The sequence below is a fragment of the Salvelinus namaycush genome, chromosome 4, assembly GCF_016432855.1.
Source record: "Salvelinus namaycush isolate Seneca chromosome 4, SaNama_1.0, whole genome shotgun sequence".
In the NCBI taxonomy this organism is placed as follows: Eukaryota; Metazoa; Chordata; class Actinopteri; order Salmoniformes; family Salmonidae; genus Salvelinus; species Salvelinus namaycush.
In genome coordinates this window covers 34,119,827-34,147,602 of record NC_052310.1, presented here as the reverse complement: position 1 = coordinate 34,147,602, position 27,776 = coordinate 34,119,827, and the positions used below count along the sequence as shown (strand labels likewise).

Sequence of the window (27,776 nt, the reverse complement as noted above, 5' to 3'; positions counted from 1 at the left end):
AGTATTCAGCCCCTTTGTTATGGCAAGGCTAAATAAGTTCAGGAGTAAAATTTTGCTTAACAACTGTCACTGTTGGTATCAGACCTCATAACATTTTAGTCATTTACCGATGCTCTTATACAGAGTGGCTTACAGTAGTGAGTGCATACATTTTCATATTTTGTTTGTACTAGTTGCCCGTGGGACTCAAACCCATAACCCTAGCATTGCAAGCGCCATGCTCTACCAACTGAGCCACACAGGACAACACCGTCTGCCTGACGGTAAGGGAGTCAACAGCTCGTGGCTGGGTTGTGTGGGTTCCTTGATGATGCTGCGGGCCTTCCTCAGGCACCGTTTTGAGTAGATGTCCTGGATGGGTGGGAGCACGGTCCCAGTGATGTACTGGGCCGTCTTCACCACCCGCTGGAGGGTCTTGCAGTTGTGGACAGTGCAATTCCCATACCAGGCCGTGATGCAACCAGTCAGGACGCTCTCGATGGTGCAGCGGTAGTATTTGGAGAGGATTTATTCAGCCGCCTTAGGTAGTAGAGACACTGTTGCGCCCTCATGAAAAGAGTGGTGGTGTTGTTGGTCCATGTCAAGTCCTCAGTGATGTGGACCCGAGGAACTTAAACTGCTGACTCTCTCAACTGAAGTCCCATTGATGTGGATCGAGGCATGTTCCCTCGACTGCTTCCTGAAGTCAACAATCAACTCATTTGTTTTGCTGACGTTGAGGGAGAGGTTGTTGCCCTGGCACCACAATGCCAGTTCACATACTTCCTCCCTATAGGATGACTCGTTGTTGTTGGTTATCAGGCCTACAACTGTGGTGTCGTCTGCAAACTTGATGATGGAGCTGGTGTAGTGCAAAGCCACGCTGTCGTGGGTGAACAGGGAGTACAGCAGAGCGCTGAGGACATACCCCTGGGGGGGCCCTGTGTTAAGAGTCAGTGTGGAGTAGGTTTTGTTGCCAATCCTCACAGCCTGTGGTCTGACCATCTGGAAGTCCAGGATGTGAGCACATGTGAAAGCAATACATGAACACAACAGCAGCATGGACAACTAAGGTAGAAAAGCATCAATCTGTGGATCTGCTGTTCTGAAGGTATTACCCTATCTGTCGCCCTGTGATGACCTCTGACCCTTGAAACCCTAACCCAAGTGGTAGTGATCAGCTCCCTCCACCTCCCACAGGAAGTTTTGTTAGCAGCTGCTTAACCAGACCCTCCTCCTTGCATTAGCGCCAGCATTTTCATCAGCATCCACCACTTTTGAGAAGGACCAGACCAATAAATCTAATTTGATACATGACACTATTTGATTTAGGCCCTTATTACATTATATGATTTAGTTAAGCTTGTGTCTTGGGTTCCTTATGCAGACATAAATGTTCTAAATGTTTCACTCTTGCTGTTTTCTTTTAGTATAATTGGAAAAACATGAAGTTATTTGCTGGAGTGTCACCCCCTTTCTTTTTATTCCAGTCATAGCTTGGTTTATGTGTATTTTTCTTTGGTGAAAATCTACACTACTGTACGTACACTAGGAGAAAAACACAAAACGTTCAATGTCAGTTCGCCACATCAACAAACGAGTTTGAGACGAAAGCTCAGCTGTGCTCTACTCTTGGGTCAGTAACGACTTTGCCCATAGGCAGTAGGTCGCATGTGTCATAGGAGTTGATACACTGTCCTCAATCTCAGTGTTAACACTGTTATTTCATAATATTTGCACATGGCGGCAACACACAATTTAGAGATTACCTAAATTTGATGTTCTATTGACATTTTGGGTTTGACTATAGGAATTGTTAATAAGCATACATCATTTTTAAGGGGTGGCTGTGGTTCCGAATTCTCTGGAAGTCTCTTCCCCGATAGCAAAAAATCTGAAGCTTCTGCAAATGTGCGGGATTGTCTACTTTAAGCACAGTCTCTGCTCTAATTGTTCGGCTGCCCAGAGAACAGGCTACTCCGGCAACTTTCAATGATGAATGGAGAATGGTGCTTGTTTAAAAAAAAGTATTACTTTCGGAACCGCAGCCTTTTCTTTCTATAGACTCCAGCTTTAAGATGTGATCATCCTCATCATATTTACTGTATTGATATTATATACGGTGAACTGTTTTTGTAATGGGTAAAGTCATAGAATTGGTCACCCAAAAACACCATGATGATTTAAATGTGCTTCTCTCTCGAAGACAGAGGTACTCATTGGATTATACTTAATTGGGTTTATTGCCATATATCTACATTATGAGAGACCAAGCCCAGTGTCTATGTATGTTTAAGGTACTCTACTGTACTGCATGGATGCTACAACTACCTTACCCTGCTCTGGCACTGTCCCTGATCCTTCAGAGAGTTAAGGGTCACATTTCCAACCCATGCATGGGCACAATCTAATTTGCTTTGGTGGAAGGACAAGAAGACATTGATTGAAATTGTGTCCTCGGGGCATTTAGTGCTCTTTTTTCCCCACATGGGTCTTGACAAGTTATTTTCCTCTGGTCGGTGATGCGTGCTGTGTTTAACCAATCATTTACAACAATGAACACTACAAAGACTAAGCTGGGTTCGTATTAAGCCTCTTTCTCACTATCTCTTTGACAAGCCAGGGTAGAGATGGATGTAGGAGTGGCTCGGCATTGGGACGTCTTTGGCAGTGGCATTTTGACCCTTTGGACTAATAAGATTTTGTGTTTGTTTGATGAAATTATGGATCCTCTCTTTATGTTCAGGGGCATTATGATTACATAAATGACATAGATAGCATGCCAACTCGATTGAATATGCAAGGCAAGCCTGCATGTAAGGCATTTTCTTAACAATAGTATGGAACACATTGACATATATTTTGACATGTAAATATTTAGCAATATATTTGCCCCATAGAATTTCAAATGACTGTTATTTTAAAATACAACACACCACTTAATATTACATATTAACAGGTATTTAATAGCCTGGTTGTCAAAATCAGTGACCCATCGATAAGGAAGTTGCTGTTGCTGTGACCAAGCAAGCATGAATCTTGAGAGGTTGTAAATTGTGAGAAAATGCCAAACGGAGGCAGAGCAGTCATTGCTTATGATGTTGAACACAGACAATGTGGAGGCTACTATACAGGTAATCAATAAAACATTCTTATTTTTTTTATTTTAGTCATTCAGCAGACACTCTCATCCAGAGCGACTTACAGTAGTGAGTGCATACATTTTCATACTTTTTTTCGTACTCAGTCAATAAAATGAATTTACAAAGCCCTATTTTACATCAGCTGTTGTCACAAAGTGCTCATACAGTAACCCGGCCTACGCCCCAAAGAGCAAGCAGAAGCAGAGGCACATTGGCCTGGAAAAACTCCACAGACGGAAAAAACCTGCAGGTTACTGTAACATAAGGTTATTATATGTAATAACAGCATAATAGCATAACAGTATATTTTTGAAACTGGCTTTTCAACAGCCACGGTGGTGATACTGTGTCTGGACATTTCACGTAAGTGGTCTGATGATGATGAAGACATCACAATAGATGTTCTGCTGCATGACGTGTCCTCTGTTTACCTTTCTAATGTCCTAGTCATTCCCAGAGGAATTCTTCAACTGGATTTGTAGTTGCAGCGAGGCTAGCTAATCCCTAAGGAGACGTTATATTAGATTTATTGATGACTTATGAACATGGAACATTGCATTTCGGTTCTTGTAGTCTTTGAGGCTAATTGGGCTACGTTATGAGGATAATTGGTTATTATGTTACGATACAAGTTAATCTACCTGCATGTAGTTTATCTATGTGCGTCAAGCAAAGAAATTGGCTAAACAAGTAAAATATCCCCTTACCCCTTACTAACTCAATTTCTTATTAAATTGCAAAGCCGTCACAGAAAGAGGCCACAGAAAGCAGTTCCCGAACACAATAGCATCTTTGCATATTCGGTCTACAGAAATCATGAATCTGTGCTTACTGGACACACTGCCTCATTCTGATGTGGTTATACTGCTTGTAATGGATGAATATTAATTAATTAATTAGCTCCATGGACCAAACAAATTCGGTCTCAAATTCAATCCAATATGCAGTAACTTGAACCCAAAACACTCATGGAACCAAAAACATCACCGTGTCTGTGTAATGCTCGTTCTCATGTGTATGAAATGATCATTTTACATTGTTATGGTTCTTGAATTGTTTCTCAGTTTGAGGTAGGCCTATCCTTATCAATAGTATGTTGCTTAATAGTGAGATTTAGCTTATTAGTGGGTTTTTTCATGTTCAGTGGCATTGCTGTCTCAAATCATATAAAGTAAAATATTATCATTGTTCATTACTTTTGATTTACACTGAAACATTTTTGGGGACCCAAAAAGAAGTACTGTACTCCATCTGAAATTAAAACTGTTTTGATGAATGGTTATTTCATCAAAATACAACAAGCTGGACTCCACAGTATGATGAAACAATTATGTATATTGACAATGGAAACCAAAAACATTATAATCCATTATAACATTAATCAATTAAGTTATTGCATGATTTTCAGCCTTTTACTTAATTGGATCTTGCATAGTCCTTAGTAATTATTCTCATTGCTCTTTTATATTTGGAAACAGAGTGATCACGACAGCTTTCGGAGTCTTTATGACAGATTCATTTGAACTTTGAATTTGATTTATATTCTATCATTGTTGATTTCCATGCTTACTCTGCATGGAATGATGGGTTATACACATCTGTGTGCATGATGATTATGATCCATATGACTCTATTATAACAGACTTTCAGATTCCACAGTTGTAGTTTTGGTTTGGACAAAAATATACAGTATATTGTATATTGTATATAGTATGAGGCAAAGAGCCCTATTTTATGTGGTTGAAAATGACTGTGTACACATGTAACAGGGTTGGTTATGTTTCCATTTGCCACTAAATGTATTCAATGCTTATGTATTCCTATTGGTTGGTTGAATTTACATATGTTATGCCATTGGTAATGCTTGCAGATAGGGGGAGATCGCGAACGTCAATTTTTGCCAGTCTGATATTTCTATGCAAGCGGTAGGTCACGTTCTGAAATACTATTTTCTATTTTCATATTTACAATGTGTACGAGTTCAGTATGTATATTTGATGTGTATATATATATATATATATCTATAGTAGGCTATGTGTATGGTACCTGTTAGCTTTGGGACACAACATTGATTCGGGAGTCTGTGTATTGGTTGGACACCCTGAGTTGTGCATCGTTCTGGTGGGTGGCGACGGAAAATAACCCTATAACACCCCAAAATAGTTTCCTGTCATATGTATAATCTCTAGGAACGCTACTTACTGGACATAAAGTAAAATGTGTCTCTCACTATCAAATAAACATCTGAATCCAACTTTTGTCCAAATCGCACCATATTCCTACTGTGTAAGCAGTGGTTGATTCCATAGTAGGATTTTTTTAAATGTAACCAGGCAAATTCTTATTTGCAATAACGGCCGACCCCAGCCAAACCCGGTCGACGCGGGCCCAATTGTGCCCTGCCCTATAAGACTTCCAATGACAGCCAGATGTGATACAGCTTGGATTTGAACCAGGTACTGTAGTGACACCTCTTAAACTGAGATGCAGTGCCTTAGACCGCTGCGCCACTCAGGAGCCCACTGCCTAACTGGGTTAGTTATTTCCATGCTAACAGACTAATGACGAATCTACAGCCATCAACATACTGTTGTCCTGCACATCTAATGTGCTTCCTTCTGTCAATCGTCAGGTACATACAGTATATTTATTGTATTTTGTACTATTTTTGTCAGTGTTATGTTTGATTACAAAATGCTCAGTCTGATAATTCTATGCAAACGACAAATCACGAATCTACAGCCATCAATGTACTGTTTTTATTTTATTTAACTAGGCAAGTCAGTTAAGAACAAATTCTTATTTACCCCGGCCAAACTCTAACCCGGACAACACTGGGCCAATTGTGCGCCGCCCTACGGGACTCCCAATCATGGCTGGTTGTGATACAGCCTGGAGGCGAATCAGGGTCTGTAGTGATGCTTCTAGCACTAAGATGCAGTGCCTTAGACCGCTGTGCCACTTGTCCTGCAACTCTAATGTGCTTTCTTGTGTCTGTCGTCAGAATAAACAACAATCAACTGGGATCGCTGGCTGGGCATTCCTTTCTTTAAAAACACAACATAAGATAGTTACGAGGTACGATCGCATCTGTTACACTGGTGCCGAGATCTGTCTTTTTGTCTTCGTGGGACATCTGTTCCACATGCAATGCTAGGCTTTTCTGTAGCTCATTAGTTAAAGCAATGAGCATTTTGATTAGTATTGCTATTGATTGGCCCGCTGCCAGATGCTTGACTTTCCAATGGGTAATTTCCCGGGTACAGATTTATGAATTAATGTTGACCTTGGTAGAAAGGGCATGGGCTTTGCTCTTGTCACTGTCATACAACGAACGTATTGCCCAGACTCAAGACCCTGCTAGACCCACATATCTTCAGACCTGGATTCAAATAGTATTTTAAATCTTTCAAATACTTTAGCTGTGCTTCATTGAGCTTGCCTGGCGCAATGGAACCAATAGAATAGTCTAAAAACTGCAAACCCCTCCAATCTAGAATTCCAGGCTGGCTCAAGCAAATGCTTAAAATACTGTTTGAACCCTGGTCTGCGTCTATTGCAGAGGCTAGCCCCCGGGTCAGATCTCATCATCTGCACAGAGTTTGTGGAGAATTTTCAACGTGGAGCTCTGGGTGGTAGATAGATGGGCCCCCCCAAGCCTCCCTGTGCTCGCCTCCTGTTCAGTTTTGTCCTCACTCCTCAGGCAGATTAGTAAACAGAGAACTGTTGGGGCTGGGGCTCTTTCTCTAGTTTAGCAAATGAGCTCATAGATGGTAAATCTCTCTGGCGATGTGCGTCGTTAGATAATTGAGTTTCTGTCTTTGTCCTGAACGTCCCCAGTCTGTCTGTATGTCAGACTGGTCCAATCCTAAGCATCTTTCTTATCTGTCACTGGTGATCTGAGCATGCAGACATGTTTACAGTTTTTTGTTTATGTCCTGCAATGGATTATTGTCTTTGTCTAGGCTTCGATTAAAGGAGGAGACAAGAGAACCAATTCATTCATACCCATAGCATGTCATGGTTATGAAGTCAATATAAAGAAAAAGATTACCATAATGATAGTGCAATTGTAGTGTTCTTAAAAACCTTTAAGGAATGGATGGAAATGAAGGAAAAAAACAATTCTGAGGAATTTCTAATTGATAATGCATAATGCTTTACATTTATGGTGTATTTTATAAGGTGTTTAGTTCCGTGCATTACATGGGGTAACTCACCCCATCCAACACAAATGTATAGCACCCACCAGTTTCTGGGGGTTATGAGACCAAAGTGTTGTTTTCTAAAAGTCAGACCTTCTGGTCATAAGTCCTAGCTATGCCTTTGAGCTGGAATCAATATGTCCCTATTGCATCTCTGCGTTTGCAGTCCTAATCCTTGTCGTGGTTATGAGAGGTCAAAGCAGTGAGCACATCTGCTGGAGTGGCTAACATTGAATTTCTCTGGGTTTTTGATCATCACAGTGTAGCATTTAGGGGTCCCGAGTCACTCCAGTAGAAAACTGTCATGGTATCACTGAACAAAGAAACCTATTTGCTGCGAAGTGTGCTTGATGCATTCAATTAATTAGCTTTGATATAAACTGCTTACTTTTCTGTTGGCTTCCATCCTGGAAATAAATCGAATTTTGACTGATATAAACCAATTGAGTAGCCAGCATATGGTTCAACCACCATGGCCAGCCTCGAGCCACAGTCAGCCCTCACTACTGAATTCTGGTTTCACGATGATGTTGTTCCTTTGTGTAAACATCGCTCAAACATTTAGGATCAGAACTTTGTGTTCGAGCACTTTGTTTTGCAGTGTTATCTACACAGTTATCATGTTCCTTATTGCCTTGGATTTCAGGGCAGGGTGACTAATTTAGTTGTTGGATCTGAAAAAGGGAAATGTCTCCCTCTGATGGTTATTGGATGCTGCTTGGATTTGGATGCTGGATGCTGCAGGATGACATGTCACATGTCTTACTATGCTGTCCACCTGAATGATATGATCAGTGGTACTTGTTTTCTCACTACTTGATATTTGAAGAATATACTTTATGATTATGTTGCTTTGCAAAAACTGGAACCTCTTCACTTTCTTAATCCATGACCGAATTCATGTCCAAATTCATGTCCAAATATTGTGGGTTCTACCTTTTTCAAGCACATCAAATGTTATGAATGGCTTTTATTTGAATTGATCTTTGTGTTGGATAATGTTCCCCACTAAACTTTGAGATGTGGAGTGAAATCTAGCCCTATAGCAGAATTGTATGAAGGGATATCCAGGCCAATATTAAAATGCAATATGAAAATGCTTTTGGGCAGAATTTGGCCAAGATTTTTCAGACAAGTGGACCACTAGCACTGCTGTTTGTTTTTGTTTCAGCAAGACTTTTAATAAAGAGGGTTGTAGCTTGGCTGACTGTATCTCCATCCTTCAGGAAGACTGGCAACATTTTATCTATCAATCTGACCTCCTGTCATCCAAACACAGTGAAATTAAATTAATGTCTGAAACCAGAACCAAGGCCTCAACTGCACCAACAGAAATAGAAAAATCTAGTTTCGCTGTCTGCTAATGACATTAGTGCGTTCCCTAAATGGCCACCCCCACCAACGTGGGACAGGAACACAACAGGGGATATAATTACAGGCCGAACACTCACATCTCCATTTTTCTGTAAAATATGCATAGCCTGCTATTGCGCTTTATAGATTAGCCAACATTGGCCCTAACCCCCTCTCCCGGCTGGCAGGTAATGATTTATGACTCATTTCTTCACAGTATCATGTTAGTCCCTGTAATTAACCTTCCCAAGGTGAAACCAAGGAGAAACGGAAACCACATCCTTATTGACCATGTGAGAAATTCATTAGACAAGCTGCGTGGGTGACATTTGAGACCCTCTTTTCAATTTCCATTGACGTAGGAATAAAAGATATGCCAATAAAATATATGTATTGTATAGGTAGCTTAAATACATGGATGTTATTTTCATTTGACATGTATAGTGGCATAATTTAATAGGCCTATCAGGGAGGAGATGTCTGATAGTTGATAATGCTTTATGTGCAGGCACACCCTCAAATTAGGCAGTTAAAGAAAATGTCACAGCATTGCAAAATTCACTGACATGGTAGGTTTAAAGGCTACATTCAGAATATGTTTATCATGGTATGTTAGTATCAGGAAAGTGAGAAATAGCCTATTACATTGAGCATATGACATCAGGGGTCACGGTATTTATACTTCAAAGCGAAACACTGTCCTGATAAATATATCTATTGGCTCTTGGATTGTACAAAAACTGTTAAGTTACAGGTCTTGGCTGCCACTGACAAAGAATATCCCTAGAACACTGAAAAATCTGGGAAACCAGGCCTGGTATTCACAGTTGACTTTGAAAAGCCTTTTGATAAAGTACGACTGCAATTTATATATTAATGGAGAATCTCTTATACAATGGGTTAAAGTTATGTAAAATAACCCTAGGTGTAAAATAGTAAATCATTTCTCACAAAGTATTAAACTGTCAAGAGGAGTAAAACAAGGTTGTCCACTATCGGCATACCTATTTATTATGGCGAAATGCTAGCTATTAAAATCAGATCCAACAATAAAATCAAGGGGATAGAAATCCAGGGCTTAAAAACAAAGGTGTCATTGTATGCTGATGATACATGCTTTCTTTTAAATCCACAACTTGGATCCCTCCACAACCTCATAGAGGATCTAGATCATTTTAAAATATAAATATACTAATTGGTAATAAAAAAAACATTATTGTTGGAGAAAAAATATATAAAAATGGTATAATCTTTGTAAATCATATCATAAATAGGACTGGTGGAATTATGTCACACATGCAGTTTACAAAAATACATGCAAATGTATGCGCTATCCAAAATTACAACCAACTAATTGCAGCATAACCGCAAAAATGGAAGAGGCAAGTGGAAGTGAGAGAAAGTAAGGAACTTGTCTGTTGGCCCTGCATTAAAGACCGGAATAGGTAAAAGAAAATCATGATAAATAAAAAAGTATACCAGTTTAATTTAAGAACAAAAAAATTGTCTGTCGTGCAATACAGATTGCAAAATAGTTGGGAAGAGATTTTCAATGTACCGATTCCATGGCACATGGTTTACACGAAACGACACCGGATTCAAAACATAGAATTTTTCTATGTAAATTATTATACAAAATTCTTGCAACCAGTAGAATGTTACATATATGGGGGATACAACCATCCCAGCTCTGCAGATTTTGCTGCGAAGAGACAGAATCATTAGATAATTTGTTTTGGTACGGTCCATATGTAGCATGTTTTTGGTTGCAGGTTCAGGAATTGCTGAAGAATTGCAACATTTACCTGGAGCTAACTCTGCAAATAGCACTGCTGGGTGATTTGAAAAGTCTTAGTCAATCAAGCAATAATACTCTTAGAAGGAAAATGTATCTTTCATTTACAATCTGTAGAAACTATGAGAATAAAAAAGACCATCAAAACTGGATGGTCTTCAGAGATAGATGAGATGGGTTAAGGGTAGCTGAAGGATGGGACTAAAAACAAACAAAACATAACTAATGTAAAATATACTGTTTCCGTAAAATGTATGTAGTATGTATAAACTGGAAGTAGAAGCCTAAGTGTTGTTGTCCAGTTGTTTAAAATAATATATATACAGTGGGGAGAACAAGTATTTGATACCTGCAAAATCGGCAGTGTTTTCCTACTTACAAAGCATGTAGAGGTCTGTAATTTTTATCATAGGTACACTTCAACTGTGAGAGACGGAATCTAAAACAAAAATCCAGAGAATCACATTGTATGATTTTTAAGTAATTAATTTGCATTTTATTGCATGACATAAGTATTTGATACATCAGAAAAGCAGAACTTAATATTTGGTACAGAAACCTTTGTTTGCAATTATAGAGATCATACGTTTCCTGTAGTTCTTGACCAGGTTTGCACACACTGCAGCAGGGATTTTGGCCCACTCCTCCATACAGACCTTCTCCAGATCCTTCAGGTTTCAGGGCTGTCGCTGGGCAATACGGACTTTCAGCTCCCTCCAAAGATTTTCTATTGGGTTCAGGTCTGGAGACTGGCTAGGCCACTCCAGGACCTTGAGATGCTTCTTACGGAGCCACTCCTTAGTTGCCCTGGCTGTGTGTTTCGGGTCGTTGTCATGCTGGAAGACCAAGCCACGACCCATCGTCAATGCTCTTACTGAGGGAAGGAGGTTGTTGGCCAAGATCTCGCGATACATGGCCCCATCCATCCTCCCCTCAATACGGTGCAGTCGTCCTGTCCCCTTTGCAGAAAAGCATCCCCAAAGAATGATGTTTCCACCTCCATGCTTCACGGTTGGGGTGGTGTTCTTGGGGTTGTACTCATCCTTCTAATTCCTCCAAACACGGCGAGTGGAGTTTAGACCAAAAAGCTATATTTTTGTCTCATCAGACCACATGACCTTCTCCCATTCCTCCTCTGAATCATCCAGATGGTCATTGGCAAACTTCAGACGGGCCTGGACATGCGCTGGCTTGAGCAGGGGGACCTTGCGTGCGCTGCAGGATTTTAATCCATGACGGCGTAGTGTGTTACTAATGGTTTTCTTTGAGACTGTGGTCCCAGCTCTCTTCAGGTCATTGACCAGGTCCTGCCGTGTAGTTCTGGGCTGATCCCTCACCTTCCTCATGATCATTGATGCCCCACGAGGTGAGATCTTGCATGGAGCCCCAGACCGAGGGTGATTGACCGTCATCTTGAACTTCTTCCATTTTCTAATAATTGCGCCAACATTTGTTGCCTTCTCACCAAGCTGCTTGCCTATTGTCCTGTAGCCCATCCCAGCCTTGTGCAGGTCTACAATTTTATCCCTGACGTCCTTACACAGCTCTCTGGTCTTGGCCATTGTGGAGAGGTTGGAGTCTGTTTGATTGAGTGTGTGGACAGATGTCTTTTATACAGGTAACGAGTTCAAACAGGTGCAGTTAATACAGGTAATGAGTGGAGAACAGGAGGGCTTCTTAAAGAAAAACTAACAGGTCTGTGAGAGCCGGAATTCTTACTGGTTGGTAGGTGATCAAATACTTATGTCATGCAATAAAATGCAAATTAATTACTTAAAAATCATACAATGTGATTTTCTGGATTTTTGTTTTAGATTCTGTCTCTCACAGTTGAAGTGTACCTATGATAAAAATTACAGACCTCTACATGCTTTGTAAGTAGGAAAACCTGCAAACTCGGCAGTGTATCAAATACTTGTTCTCCCCACTGTATGTACAGTACCAGTCAAAAGTTTGGACACGCCTACTAATTCAAGGGTTTTTCTTTATTTTTACTATTTTCTACCTTGAAGAATAACAGCGAAGATATCAAAACTATGAAATAACAGAAATGGAATCATGTAGTAACTAAAAACAAATGTTAAACAAATCAAAATATATTTTATATTTGAGATTCTCTTGGCATTCTTTCAACCAGCTTCATGAGGTAGTCACCTGGAATGCATTTCAATTAACAGGTGTGCCAATCGCCAATCATAAGTGAACTTTTCAGGCTGAATAAGCAAAAATCACAGTAGAGACCCTCATGTAGGAACCAAAAAAGTATTAAGTATTAAACATTATATTTTTCGATTCTGCAAATTAGCCATCCAGTGCCTTGATGACAGCTTGGCACACAGTTGGCATTCTATCAACCAGCTTCATGAGGTAGTCACCTGGAATGCATTTCAATGAACATGTGTGCCTTGTTAATTTGTGGAATTTCTTTCCTGCTTAATGCGTTTGAGCCAAGAACAGCTCAAATAAGCAAAGAGAAATGACAGAACATCATTACTTTAAGACATGAAGGTCAGTCAATCCAGAAAATGTCAAGAACTTTGAAAGTTTCTTCAAGTGCAATCGCAAAAACCATCAAGTGCTATGATGTAACTGGCTCTCATGAGGACCGCCACAGGAAAGGAAGACCCAGAATTACTTCTGCTGCAGAGGATAAGTTCATTAGAGAGTTACCAGCCTCAGATTGCAGTCCAAATAAATGCTTCACAGAGTTCAAGTAATAGACACATCTCAACATCAACTGTTCAGAGGAGACTGTGTAAATCAGGCCTTTATGGTCGAATTGCTGCAAAGAAAACACTACTAAAGGACACCAATATAAATAAGAGACTTGCTGGGGCCAAGAAACACGACCAATGGACATTACATTTGAGAATTTTGGTTCCAACCTCTGTGTCTTTGTGAGACGCAGAGTAGGTGAATGGATGATCTCCGCATGTGTGGTTCCCACCGTGAAGCATGGAGGAGGAGGTGTGATGGTGTGGGGGTGGTGACAGCTGGTGACACTGTCTGTGATTTATTTAGAATTTAAAGCACATTTAACCAGCATGGATACCACAGCATTCTGCAGCGATACCCCATCCTATCTGGTTTGTGCTTAGTGGGACTATAATACATTTTTCAACAGGACAATGACCCAAAACACATCCCCAGGCTGTGTAAGGGCTATTTGACCAAGAAGGAGAGTGATGGGGTGCTGCATCAAATGACCTGGCCTCCACAATCACCCGACCTCAACCCAATTGAGATGGTTTTGGATGAGTTGGACCTCAGAGTGAAGGAAAAGCAGCCAACAAGTGCTCAGCATATGTGGGAACTCCTTCAAGACTGTTGGAAAATAATTCCTCGTGAAGCTGGTTGAGAGAATGCCAAGAGTGTGCAAAGCTATCAACAAGGTGGTTACTTTCAAGAATCTCAAATATAAAATATATTTGTTTAACACTTTTTTGGTTAGTACATGATTCCATATGTGTTATTTCATAGTTTTGATGTCTTCACTATTATTCTTCAATGTAGAAAATAGTAAAACATTAAGAAAAACCCTTGAATGAGTAGGTGTGTCCAAACTTTTGACTCGTACTGTATATTTACCCCCCAAAATATATGGGGGATTGGAAATGATCCCGACAATTACATTAATAGAAACCACAATCTATCTGCAATATTAAAGCTGATCTACCCCCTAAACAAGATAAAAAACAATTTAGAAAAATATCCCTGTCTGTTTTTGCCAACACTGCTTATTTGTTTTTCTCTGCAATCGATACACCAGTTTATAAATGTTCAATTGTTGGTGACAAAATTAATGATATTTACAAAAATGAACAAAAGGGTCATGCCAAAACAAAAAGATATTCAAACAAACGCAGGAAGACCTCATCGAGCATTACATGCACTCTCAGCATCTGTCCCAGTTGCTGCTGCCCTCTAGAGATGAGATGTGGAAGTGTACTGTCTGCCTGTGCGCCTAAGCTCGAGCTACCTCTATTCCTAACACATGGTATTTCTTTCTTTTCGCAGGGTCAGTTGGGCTCTACTTCCCCCAGAATCTGTACAAGGAGACTGTGTACGTTGGGCAGTATGCAGGCACACCCGTGCTTCAGGTTCACGCCATGGTGGAGAGCGACTCTCAACAACCCCACTTCTACCTGTGGTGGAGCACCCCCCTGAAGCCTCCAACCTATGCCCCGTGGTTCCACCTGGATGAGACCACAGGGATACTCTCCATGAATAAGACCCTGGAGTGGAGTGACTTTGACTCTCGATGTGAGTTAAATAGAGACAGAAGGTTGCGCATATGTATTCTTTCCCCATTGTTTATAGGATATTTTATGAAGTTGACTGTGCAGTCCATTTACTTTGCATATACCAATTTTCAATTGTCCATTGAACACAACACTCCAATATGTTTCCAATATACAGGTATATTTAATATTATAAAATGTGTGTGGGGAAATTATTTAAGTTGCTCAGCTTGCACGCTTTGTGCATACCAATAATGTTCACAGTAATACGTCATGTTCAGGGATCTGCTTTCAGAATCAGGACAGTAATGTAATTGCATAATAGCCCAGAAAATGCCCAGTCATCAAGAACAAAATGCACTGTGGGAGATTAAAATGGGGGCCTTTGTTTCTGCTTTGGTTCTCTTGCTGATCAGATAAGTTTTGGATACTGCCGCTGACTGTCAAGGCGGCGACCAGACCCGTGAAGAGTTTCCTCCATGGCCTCCCTACCGTACGGGTCAGACTGACCTTCATCAATGACACAGTGCCACCGTGTGGCCAGACCAGACCAGAGCTGGAGAATCTGTGCTTCCCTGACAAGGACCTGAACTCCCACATTAAGGAGAACAGGTTCCCCGGGGCCATCCGCCAGCTCAGACAGCTCACCAGGTTAAATGTCTGCCCCAACTACACCATCTCCTACAGTGTGGAATCAGGTTAGTCATGCTACACTCCATCCACCCACACTGTGTCTGTGCTTGATATTATGAGAAACATCAGACTCTTGGCAGGTCCCTACTAACCTTGGCAGGTCCCATGTTCTTACTCTTGCAGAAATGTTTCTATTTTCAATTATCTTTTTCATTGCTGCTCCAGTAGCTCAGTGAATATGAGACTACAAAGTCTGGCAACATGAGATTAACATGGTATGTTGTTTACATCCTCTCTTTGTGTTCCTTTTGCCTCTAGATGTTCCAGCCCCATTTGCTATAAATGACAACACCACTGAGTTGATAGTGACCGCTCCTTTGGACCGCGAGGAGAGAGAGACGTACAGTCCCGTGCTGGTCTGCACAGTGCAGACTGACACAATGATAGACAAGTTCTTTGTTACACTACATATCAACGTCTACGACGAAGACGACAATGCACCTTATGTCAATGAAACAGACACAGAGGATGTGGTGCTTGAGTTTGATCGCATGGAGGTGACTTTATTTAACTTTACTTTGCTTTACTTTACTACCATACTGTATATCAATACATTACTATAAAATGTATAATTGATACCACTGTTGTTGTTTTTCAGGGAAGTTATTTTGGCAATTTGTTTGTCTATGATAGAGACATAACACCCAGTTATCCCGTAAACCAGAGTCAGAACAGATTTGTCGGATATATGATGACCAATGACTCATGGATAAATGAAATGTTCACCATAGAACACTCTTTCAAAGAAGAGAAGGCCATTTTTGGCAACGTCCGAGGCACTGTTCATGAGTTCTGTGAGTTGTCCAGTTACACAATCACTCTTAGGGCTGGTTTTCCGGACACAGATTAAGCCTGGTCGGTTTTCAGTCTACGACAATGTTTAATAAGTGTCCAGGAGACAAGCCCTTAAAGTGACAAACTTTCACAAAATCTTTTGATCGATTCATTAAATAAACAACACCCCCCCCCCCCCCCCCCCTTTGTGCTGTATCTAGGGCTTGCACTAAAGAAGCATTTGTCTGTAACCGAGAATAGGACCCTCCAGCTGGATTACCTGGTCAATGACACCACATATCCCGGTCCAGAGGGAACTGTGATGCTGCACTACAATATCACCATCTTACCTGTCCCCATCCGCTTCACCAATGTGACATACCTCTTCACCACAACACGTAGAGCTAACGTCTACGCCCAGGTACCTATTGTTCACATGCAGCCCTCTTTGCATGAGAACAGGGATACTGCTAATAAAATGCTTATGATGCAGACAACTGTTTTTAGCTCAGCATGAACTCCCCCCCCCCCCCCCCGTATGATCAATGTTCCTTCTCATTTTAGGTTGGTAGAATCTGTGTGGACAACTGCCTGAAGTTCCGGGGCATCAATGTCATATACCGGCTAGCGGTAACAGACAAGACAGACAAAAATGTGTCCGGCGACATACAGCCATGCTTCACGGCGATTAGCATCGCACAGAGCCTCAAGGACATGGCGGGGGTGCTGTATGTGAACGACACAGAGGCTCTCCGCAGGCCAGAGTGCCAGGACCTGCAGTACGTGGTCATTGCTCAAGAGCAGCAGAATCAGCTGCAGGCTAGCACTCAGATCCTCATTGTGCTCGATAGCAATAGTAAGTACACTCCTGAGATAGTAAGTACTTTCCCAGCAATACTCAAGACTGGTGCTGATTTGGCCACAGAGATTACCAATGAATGAGTAATATGGCATCCATATTTGGAAGTCGTCAGTTCTGTCTGACCTCCTGATATGGATGTCGTAGTGTTGCCCCTTTTTCAAGGCTCATTCCTCATAATATGAGACCTTTTGTTGTGTACTTCTCTAGAATTATGAAAAAGTAGCAGTGTAGTAAAGACATGTCAAATTATGTTAGCCTTATCCATAGCTTTTTTCAAGTCTGAGACTGGTATGACCTTCAAATCAAATCAAATCAAATCAAGTTTATTTTATATAGCCCTTCGTACATCAGCTAATATCTCGAAGTGCTGTACAGAAACCCAGCCTAAAACCCCAAACAGCAAGCAATGCAGGTGTAGAAGCACGGTGGCTAGGAAAAACTCCCTAGAAAGGCCAAAACCTAGGAAGAAACCTAGAGAGGAACCAGGCTATGAGGGGTGGCCAGTCCTCTTCTGGCTGTGCCGGGTGGAGATTATAACAGAACATGGCCAAGATGTTCAAAATGTTCATAAGTGACAAGCATGGTCAAAATAATAATCAGGAATAAATGTCAGTTGGCTTTTCATAGCCGATCATTAAGAGTTGAAAACAGCAGGTCTGGGACAGGTAGGGGTTCCATAACCGCAGGCAGAACAGTTGAAACTGGAATAGCAGCAAGGCCAGGTGGACTGGGGACAGCAAGGAGTCATCATGCCCGGTAGTCCTGACGTATGGTCCTAGGGCTCAGGTCCTCCGAGAGAGAGAAAGAAAGAGAGAAGGAGAGAATTAGAGAGAGCCAAGATGACCTTGCTTGACAATTGCGTCATAGTGAAGGATACAGTGAACATGTGTGTTGTCTTCATGAACTTTGTGTTTATGTTGTGTAGTTGACAAACAGGATATAGAGAACCATTGGTTCCTCTCCTGTGCAGAGGGGAGACAGCATGGGGACTGTGAGAACATCAGAGGCCTAGGGGCTACCACAGGGAGGTGCCAATGGAGACAGGGCTCTGAAAAAGGTATCCACACTGTACATAATTAGGGGTATTTGATGGGCACAGGAAATTATGCTATCCATATATTGTTGGTTTCTTCTATCAATTAACAATTTTTATTTTAACTGACTATAATATTTGTCCTCTATCTTTCAGGAATATCAGAAACCTATTCCACCTGCTCCCCTGACCTCCGCACATGCCCTGATGGCTTTTGTGATGCAGTCGAAAGCAAAGATGCGTCAATATGTCCTCAGGATTGCACAAGTAAGAAATGTCTCAATCATTCGCTCATTTATATTTATCTACTTTCTTGAAAACGTGTGTTTCAATACTTTCCTAATTCTTCTGACAGTATTTCAAGTGTTTGTTTTTTTCATTGTCAAACTTTTGTATTGTTGAATTCAAGAAATTTGCATGTGTTTGTCTCTCAGTTGAACCCATTATCGGAGGTCATGAGAAGGGCATCATGTCTGGCATTAGAGCTGGCTATGGAACCTGCTACTGCTACTCTGAAAAATGCTTCTGTGAGAAGGATGATATAGAGGGTGAGTTGTTTCCGTATTGACCCATAATACCCCCCATATACGTAGGTAATGAAACAGCATTCCAAGAGATATTTCAAGATATGATATGTCAATCAAAGGTGAAATTACAGTTTGCCCTTTGTTGTCTAAGGATGCTTTACATGTTGTCTCTTTTTGACCCCTGACCCCTTCTACCCTGTCTGATCCAGAGGCCATGTGTGACGACGTCTGCAAAACCATCATTGCCACCGCCGTGCTGCTCTCCTTCATCGTCTCCATCCTCCTGTCCTCCTACTTCATCCATCGCTACCACAAGAACTCCCCCAAGCCCCCCATCGCCTCAGCTGAAATGACCTTCCGGCGGCCCGCACAGTCCTACCCCATCAGCTACTCTGCTAACAATGTGCGCCGTGGCTCGTTGGACTCTATGGAGAACCAAGTGGCCATTGACACCTTCAAAATACCTGTAAGGCCTTTAGCTAATACGACGTTTGCCAAATTCCTGAAACTTTCCCCAAATTCCCAGCAACTTTATGTTTTTTAAAGTGTTGCTTAATTGCTTTAACAGGAGGATCCCAAATGGGAATTTCCACGCAAAAACCTGGTGCTTGGTAAAACCTTAGGGGAAGGGGAATTTGGGAAGGTTGTCAAGGCGACTGCATTCCGGCTGAAAGGAAAGGCTGGCTACACCACAGTGGCTGTGAAAATGCTTAAAGGTAAGACTAGAGCAAACAATAGGAACAATTATTTTCATGCAGTGAGTCAGTCCCTAGGTGTGTGTATACTGAATATACAGTAGAAGAGCCATATTTATGATGTGACTTTTGGCCAGACCATGATCGATATAAGGTGAAGTAGTTTATGAAAGTATTTCATAATTCCCTCTTTTAATTTGGAACAGACCATGCATCACATAGTGAACTGCGTGACCTCCTGTCCGAATTCACCTTACTGAAGCAAGTCAACCATCCACACGTCATCAAGATGTTCGGAGCTTGCAGCCAGGATGGTAAGGCTTTTTACCCATCCACTCTGAGCCACTCTGGGGTCACAGACTAAAAAAGATTGGGAACCCCTGCTCTACAGACTATCTACAGAATATCAGTAACATTTCAACTAACTCTCTACTAACCCTAACCCACCATAGGAGGGTATCAATGTTGCTGAGTAACTGTACCTTCACCAATGGAGATGTGTGTGACATGAAAATATTGCCTTCAGATCACGTCCTTTATGGTAGCAATGCCTCGGAGGCCAAGTCTGATGAAATTATACTCAAAGTCATCATGAAGTTGTTGTACAATAAATTGTGGACCCAGTTATTAATGAAAACATGATGTCCTTGCAATGCTTAACCTTCCGGTGTTATACCTGGTATATTTCTGATGCATCTTTCATTCAAAACAGCCAGACACTGTAGGCCCAAGTGTGTGTTCTAAAGTGGTGTGTCTCTCCATCTAGGTCCAATGTACCTGATTGTAGAATATGCCAAATTTGGGTCACTGCGCAACTTCCTGCGTGAGAGCCGAAAAGTAGGACCCAGCTACATGTCGGGCAACGATGCCAACCGCAACTCGAGCTACCTGGAGAACCCAGATGAGAGGGCACTCACCATGGGCGACCTGATCTCTTTCGCCTGGCAGATCTCCAGGGGTATGCAGTACCTGGCTGAAATGAAGGTGCCTGTATAGCAATTACCTTCAAAATATTCGCTATTTGGGCGTATCCTCACTTCCACTTAAGTCAAATGTTCAATTAGTCTCCAATTGACATCAATGCATGACTCATTGAAAATGTGACTGAACTGGAAGTTAGAATTCCATGCTAAACTTAGCTCAAGTTCAATGTGACTCAGTGTTTTGTAAAGAAAGGAGCTGAGCTTGAGTGGCTGTAAGAAGCTTGTATTGACTAATGTCTTCCAATAGCTTGTTCACAGGGACCTCGCTGCAAGAAATGTCCTAGTTGCAGAGGGGCGTAAGATGAAGATTTCAGACTTTGGTTTGTCCCGGGACGTGTATGAGGAAGACTCTTATGTGAAGAGGAGCAAGGTAGGGATCCCAAACGTCAAATACACAATTATAAAAAATTTAAAAAAATCTCTCAATTATATTGTTTTCGAAATTGTCTCAATTATTAGAATTTTGGTAACACTTTATTTGGATAGTCGATCTGTAGATGCTCAACAGCAGTGTTTCCCAAACTAGGGGTCGCATAATTTGAAAATGGGGTCGCGAGAGAAACACATTTTAAAATGTGAAAATATTTTTTTAAATTCATTTTTAAAAATCGCAGTTGGTTCATAGAACCGGGGTTACGTCAGTAACCTCCGGTAGCCACTAGATGTGGTTGTAATAAACTGAGTGGTTTCTGTTAAACATTGTCTGTTGATCACTTTGTTTTACATGATGGGGTAGCAACCATTTTTGGATATCAAAATGGGGTCAAGGACCAAAATAATTTGGGAAACCCTGCTCTACAGACTATCAGTGACATTTCAACTAACTATCTCCAACCCTTACCTTAACCCTTATCCTAACCCTTATTCAAGACCTAACCCGAACCCTTAGAAAGCAGTTACATATCAACATATAGTTTGTTGATAGTATGAACATCTACAGTTGGATAATACAGACTATCCAGATAAAGTGTGGCCATACATTTCTTTAACAGAACTGACATCACAATTTCTATTCTTGTCACGATCGTCTATGGGTGAGAGAGAGGACCAAGGCGCAGCGTGTGCAAAATACATTCTCTTTTATTTAGAGAAAGGAAAAACACGAAACAAACACTGAATACAAACTAAACAAAACAACAAACGACCGTGAAGCTAAATGACGTAAGTGCAATGACAAGCAACAAACGTTCAACATAGACAATTACCCACAAAACCCCAATGCCTATGACTGCCTTAAATATGGCTCTCAATCAGAGACAATGAACCACAGCTGCCTCTAATTGAGAACCAATCTAGGCAGCCATAGACATACAAACACCTAGACAAGACACTGACCCCTTTACCATACAAAACCCCTAGACAATACAAAAACACATACCTTCCCCATGTCACACCCTGACCTAACTAAAAAACATAAAGAAAACAAAGAATACTAAGGCCAGGGCGAGACAGTACCCCCCCCCCCCCCCCCCCAAAGGTGCGGACTCCGACCGCACAACCTGACATTGAAGGGGAGGGTTCGGGGTGGGCCTTATTATGGCGGCGGCTCGGGTGCGGGACGTGGCCCCCACTCCACCATTGTCAATACCCGCTTTGGTAGCGCCTCTGGAGCGGCGACCCTTGTAGCAAGTCCCGGACTGAAGACCATCCCAGAGGGCGCCACCGGGCGGATGGGTAGCTCCGGACTGAGGGACGGCAGCTCCGGACTGAGGGACGGCAGCTCCGGACTGAGGGACGGCAGCTCCGGACTGAGGGACGGCAGCTCCGGACTGAGGGACGGCAGCTCCGGACTGAGGGACGGCAGCTCCGGACTGAGGGACTGCAGCTCCGGACTGAGGGACTGCAGCTCCGGACTGAGGGACTGCAGCTCCGGACTGAGGGACGGCAGCTCCGGACTGAGGGACGGCAGCTCCGGCTGGTCATGGCTGGCTGACGGCTCTGGCTGGTCATGGCTGGCTGACGGCTCTGGCTGGTCATGGCTGGCTGACGGCTCTGGCTGGTCATGGCTGGCTGACGGCTCTGGCTGGTCATGGCTGGCTGACGGCTCTGGCTGGTCATGGCTGGCGGACGGCTCTGGCTGGTCATGGCTGGCGGACGGCTCTGGCTGGTCATGGCTGGCGGACGGCTCTGGCTGGTCATGGCTGGCGGACGGCTCTGGCTGGTCATGGCTGGCGGACGGCTCTGGCTGGTCATGGCTGGCGGACGGCTCTGGCTGATCCTGGCTGGCGGACGGATCTGGCTGCTCATGGCTGGCGGACGGATCTGGCTGCTCATGGCTGGCGGACGGATCTGGCTGCTCATGGCTGGCGGACGGATCTGGCTGCTCATGGCTGGCGGACGGCTCTGGCTGCTCATGGCTGGCGGACGGCTCTGGCTGCTCATGGCTGGCGGACGGCTCTGGCTGCTCATGGCTGGCGGACGGCTCTGGCTGCTCATGGCTGGCGGACGGCTCTGGCTGCTCATGGCTGGCGGACGGCTCTGGCTGATCCTGTCTGGCGGACGGCTCTAGCGGCTCCTGTCTGGCGGACGGCTCTAGCGGCTCCTGTCTGGCGGACGGCTCTAGCGGCTCCTGTCTGGCGGACGGCTCTAGCGGCTCCTGTCTGGCGGACGGCTCTGAAGGCTCATGGCAGACGGCGGCTTTGCAGGCTCAGTACAGACGGGCGGCTTTGAAGGCTCATGGCAGACGGGCAGTTCAGACGCCGTTGGGCAGACGGGCAGTTCAGGCGCCGTTGGGCAGACGGGCAGTTCAGGCGCCGTTGGGCAGACGGGCAGTTCAGGCGCCGCTGGGCAGACGGGCAGTTCAGGCGCCGCTGGGCAGACGGGCAGTTCAGGCGCCGCTGGGCAGACGGGCAGTTCAGGCGCCGCTGGGCAGACGGGCAGTTCAGGCGCCGCTGGGCAGACGGGCAGTTCAGGCGCCGCTGGGCAGACCAGGCGCCGCTGGGCAGACGGGCAGTTCAGGCGCCGCTGGGCAGACGGGCAGTTCAGGCGCCGCTGGGCAGACGGGCAGTTCAGGCGCCGCTGGGCAGACGGGCAGTTCAGGCGCCGCTGGGCAGACGGGCAGTTCAGGCGCCGCTGGGCAGACGGGCAGTTCAGGCGCTGCTGGGCAGACGGCAGACTCTGGCCAGCTGAGACGCACTGTAGGCCTGGTGCGTGGTGCCGGAACTGGAGGTACCGGGCTAAAGACACGCACCTTCAGGCTAGTGCGGGGAGCAGCAACAGGGCACACTGGACTCTCAAGGCGTACTATAGGCCTGATGCGTGGTACCGGCACTGGTGGTACCGGGCTGAGGGCACGCACATCAGGGCGAGTACGGGGAGAAGGAACAGTGCGTACAGGACTCTGGAGACACACAGGAGGCTTAGTGCGTGGTGTAGGCACTGGTGGTACTGGGCTGGAGACACGCACCATAGGGCTAGTGCGTGGAGGAACAGGGCTCTGGAGACGCACAGGAAACCTGGTGCGTGGTGTAGGCACTGGTGGTACTGGGTTTGGGCGGGGAGGTGGCGCCGGAAATACCGGACCGTGCAGGTGTACTGGCTCCCTTGAGCACTGAGCCTGCCCAACCTTACCTGGTTGTATGCTCCCCGTCGCCCGACCAGTGCGGGGAGGGGGAATAACCCGCACCGGGCTATGTAGGCGAACCGGGGACACCATGCGTAAGGCTGGTGCCATGTAAGCCGGCCCGAGGAGACGCACTGGTGGCCAGATGCGTTGGGCCGGCTTCATGACATCCGGCTCAATCCTCAATCTAGCCCTGCCAGTGCGGGGAGGTGGAATAACCCGCACCGGGCTATGAACACGTACAGGAGACACCATGCGCTCTACTGCGTAACACGGTGTCTGCCCGTACTCTCGCTCTCCACGGTGAGTACAGGGAGTATGAGCAGGTCTCCTACCTGACTTCGCCACACTCCCTTTTAGCCCCCCCCCCCCCCAAGAAATTTCTTGGGCTGACTCACAGGCTTCCTACCGCGTCTTCGTGCTGCCTCCATTCGCCGGTATCCCTCCTCGCACTGCGCCAGAGAATCCCAGGCGGGCTCCGGCACTCGCCCTGGGTCGATCGCCCACCTGTCGATCTCCTCCCACGTAGTGTAGCCCAGATCCTGCTCCCTTTGCCATAAATCCTGTGTGTATTGCTCCTGTTGCCGCTTGACACGCCGCTTGGTCCGATTCTGGTGGGTAATTCTGTCACGATCGTCTATGGGTGAGAGAGAGGACCAAGGCGCAGCGTGTGCAAAATACATTCTCTTTTATTTAGAGAAAGGAAAAACACGAAACGAACACTGAATACAAACTAAACAAAACAACAAACGACCGTGAAGCTAAATGACGTAAGTGCAATGACAAGCAACAAACGTTCAACATAGACAATTACCCACAAAACCCCAATGCCTATGACTGCCTTAAATATGGCTCTCAATCAGAGACAATGAACCACAGCTGCCTCTAATTGAGAACCAATCTAGGCAGCCATAGACATACAAACACCTAGACAAGACACTGACCCCTTTACCATACAAAACCCCTAGACAATACAAAAACACATACCTTCCCCATGTCACACCCTGACCTAACTAAAAAACATAAAGAAAACAAAGAATACTAAGGCCAGGGCGTGACAATTCTCTTCTTTTTTGTCTCCTCTTTTCAGGGTCGAATCCCAGTGAAATGGATGGCAATAGAGTCCTTGTTTGATCATATTTACACAACACAAAGTGACGTGTGAGTACCTTTCACAATCAACTTAAAACATCTGTCATACATATGTCCATATCCATAACCAACAATGTTTGCATGATCAAAAACCTACCTACTCAATTTCACTTGGATAAACCATACAGCAAACATCAGAATCACAATTTCATCCATGCATTAGGTGGTGCTGTTAATGTGGTGTTCTTCTGTCTCCTGCCAGCTGGTCCTTTGGTGTGCTGTTGTGGGAGATTGTGACACTGGGCGGAAACCCATACCCAGGCATCGCCCCTGAACGCCTCTTTAACCTCCTCAAGACTGGCTACAGGATGGAGAAACCAGAGAACTGCACTGAAGAAATGTACGATTGCCACTTTACTTTAACCCAGCTTCATTGTACCCACAGTAAAACTCACTGTTACTCTATTACACGCTGATGGTAATGACATCCATGACTTGACCTACCAGCAGAAAATCCACCCCTATTCATTCTGATGTTGTAGGGATCTATTGTAAATTGTAGGCGAGCCATCCCATTCGTTTATTATAATGATCAATTGTAAATTGTCGGTAAACCATCCCATTAGTTTATTATAATTATATATTCTAAATTGTAGGTAAACCACCCCTTTAGTTGTTTTTTTCCTTCTGACCATAAGGTGGTGTATGAATGTGTTTCTGCAGGTATAATCTGATGCTTCGATGCTGGAAACAGGAGTCAGACAAAAGGCCCATATTCGCAGACATCAGTAAAGAACTGGAGAAGATGATGGTGAAAAACCGGGTAGGATCAAGCAAAACAACCAACACTCTTTCTCCGTCTAAAGTGGTCATTACACTGTTCACTGGTAGTTACAGTACATACACAGCACACTGTTATAAATGGAGTAAACAGCACAAGATTAGTCTTACGTCCAACAATAAGTTTAACCAATATCTGGTGAACACCCCCAAAATATGGCCCTGGGCAACATGTGCAAAAGTTATAATTACAATAGATAGCAGTTAGTCTTGTGTTGAGGTAAAGAGGCCAAATATACTGTAATGTTGAGGATGCCAAATACAGTGCAAAAATGTGAAGGATATGTTTAGGATTTGAAACAGAGTACTTTTAGTACTTTTTATCTCACACACAAGTAGGAAATATATTTCTCAAATATTTTCTGTTTCCTATCAAGTGTCTGTCATTGGACCTACGATCCTAACTATGAGGTTATGTTAGGTCTTAGCTGCATGGTAGGATATGAATGTATTAGCATTATGAGCCACGTTCCTGATGTTAGTGATTAGCCATATTAGGTGTTCCTCTCCTGTTGTCAGGATTACCTGGACCTGGCGGCATCCACGCCAGCCGACGCCTTGCTGTACGACGACGCCCTCTCCGAAGAGGACACACCCCTAGTGGATTGTAATAACGCCCCTCTCCCACGAACCATTCCCTCCACATGGATTGAAAACAAGCTTTATGGTAGAATTTCCCATGCATTTACTCGATTTTAGAGACAGGATACACAAACTCTTTTTTTTGACATGTTGTGATTGGCTTCCTGTAGACCGTGTGTGACTGTGATCTAGGCATGCTTCCTGAAAAAGTCTCCCATTTCTTAGAAAATGAGAGTCAGTGGAAAAAGATCATCTTGTGTCTGATGATTACTATTTGGACCTGCTTCTGATGTACATGAAACCTGACCAAAGTAATGACACATCTGTAAATAGTAAACATTTCTATAATAACACTCCCTTATATGACATATTGTAATCCACATCCATTCCCACATATGTATATGATTATTAGGACACTCATACATTTTGGATGACATAAACATTCAAAACACATTCCAACATTCCACATTGTTTGTATTAATTTGGAAAATACTATTCAAAAACAGTTTGACATTTGAAACAGGTCCTTGCTGAATCAATCATTATCTATTTCGTTTGGATTCCAAACTGTTTTAAGTTATCTGAATTGTTTGTGTGTATATAGGCTACCTATTAAGCATATAGATTGTTTCTACAATGCTGAATAGAGAAACAGTAAGGCTTTTGAATTAAACTCTTGGGTAACATAGATTAACAATACTTTCTAAAAGTATTTCATAACAAATTCCCAAACAAATCCCACTGATCCTAAGCACTTCCAGTTGATAGTTCATAAAAGTATTTAGCAATAAGATGGCTGCCAGTGACATAGTTACCATGACTAACTTGGTGTCCATGTATCCTGTTACAGTGATGCAATTATTGTATCTGCTTTATATTGAGAAAACAATTATCAATGGTGCATGAGCCAAGGAAAACATTTAGAGATCATGACATACATAAATTATCAATAATGTACCACTAATTGTTGTGTTCTTTTTCTTTGAATCATATTTAATCAATCCAGTACATTTTCTCAGTTAAACTGTACAGGAACTATGGACATCATTATTGTCTGTGAAGTGATTTCTTCATAGAATTCTAAATTGATCATCATGTTATCAGTATCATGTTCTTATGTCATAGTCAAACATCAGTCTATAATTCACTTCTGTCAAAAATGTAAAGGAAAAAAAATGAGTTTCTTTTTGAGAGCCTTACTGTCTACACTCTACTTTTTCTTTACTCAGTGCAGAAAAATGATATGTTCTCATTTTTAGGCATGTCATACCCGAACTGGCCTGAGAAGAGCCCGGTACTGCTCAACAGACTTGATGCCACTAACCCAGTCTTTACAAGATATGCCAATGATAGTGTTTATGCAAACTGGATGGCTTTGCCTTCACCTGCAAAAATTGTGGACAAGCTTGATAGTTAA

General features: G+C 43.3%; 1 protein-coding gene across 1 annotated transcript; it reads left to right on the top strand.

Moving 5' to 3' along the window:
- The first annotated feature begins 217 nt into the window (after window positions 1-217).
- LOC120045844 (proto-oncogene tyrosine-protein kinase receptor Ret-like) lies at window positions 218-27,776 on the top strand. The gene is made up of 21 exons (XM_038990778.1): window positions 218-263; window positions 14,493-14,756; window positions 14,933-14,972; window positions 15,176-15,414; window positions 15,668-15,906; window positions 16,008-16,203; window positions 16,405-16,604; window positions 16,748-17,039; window positions 17,971-18,102; window positions 18,235-18,345; window positions 18,513-18,626; window positions 18,815-19,071; window positions 19,174-19,321; window positions 19,507-19,614; window positions 20,067-20,284; window positions 20,531-20,653; window positions 24,936-25,006; window positions 25,200-25,337; window positions 25,661-25,760; window positions 26,297-26,444; window positions 27,619-27,776. Exons 1-21 carry the CDS (start codon window positions 218-220, stop codon window positions 27,774-27,776), a joined length of 3,342 nt encoding a protein of 1,113 aa, XP_038846706.1.

Bases quoted from the DNA above. Each gene is read 5' to 3' on its own strand.
- LOC120045844 (XM_038990778.1), top strand. From the start codon at position 218: ATGCTCTACCAACTGAGCCACACAGGACAACACCGTCTGCCTGACG. The intron at 16,605-16,747 runs GTACCTATTGTT...TTCTCATTTTAG, and splicing joins GAGCTAACGTCTACGCCCAG to GTTGGTAGAATCTGTGTGGA. The intron at 20,654-24,935 runs GTAGGGATCCCA...TCCTCTTTTCAG, and splicing joins CTTATGTGAAGAGGAGCAAG to GGTCGAATCCCAGTGAAATG.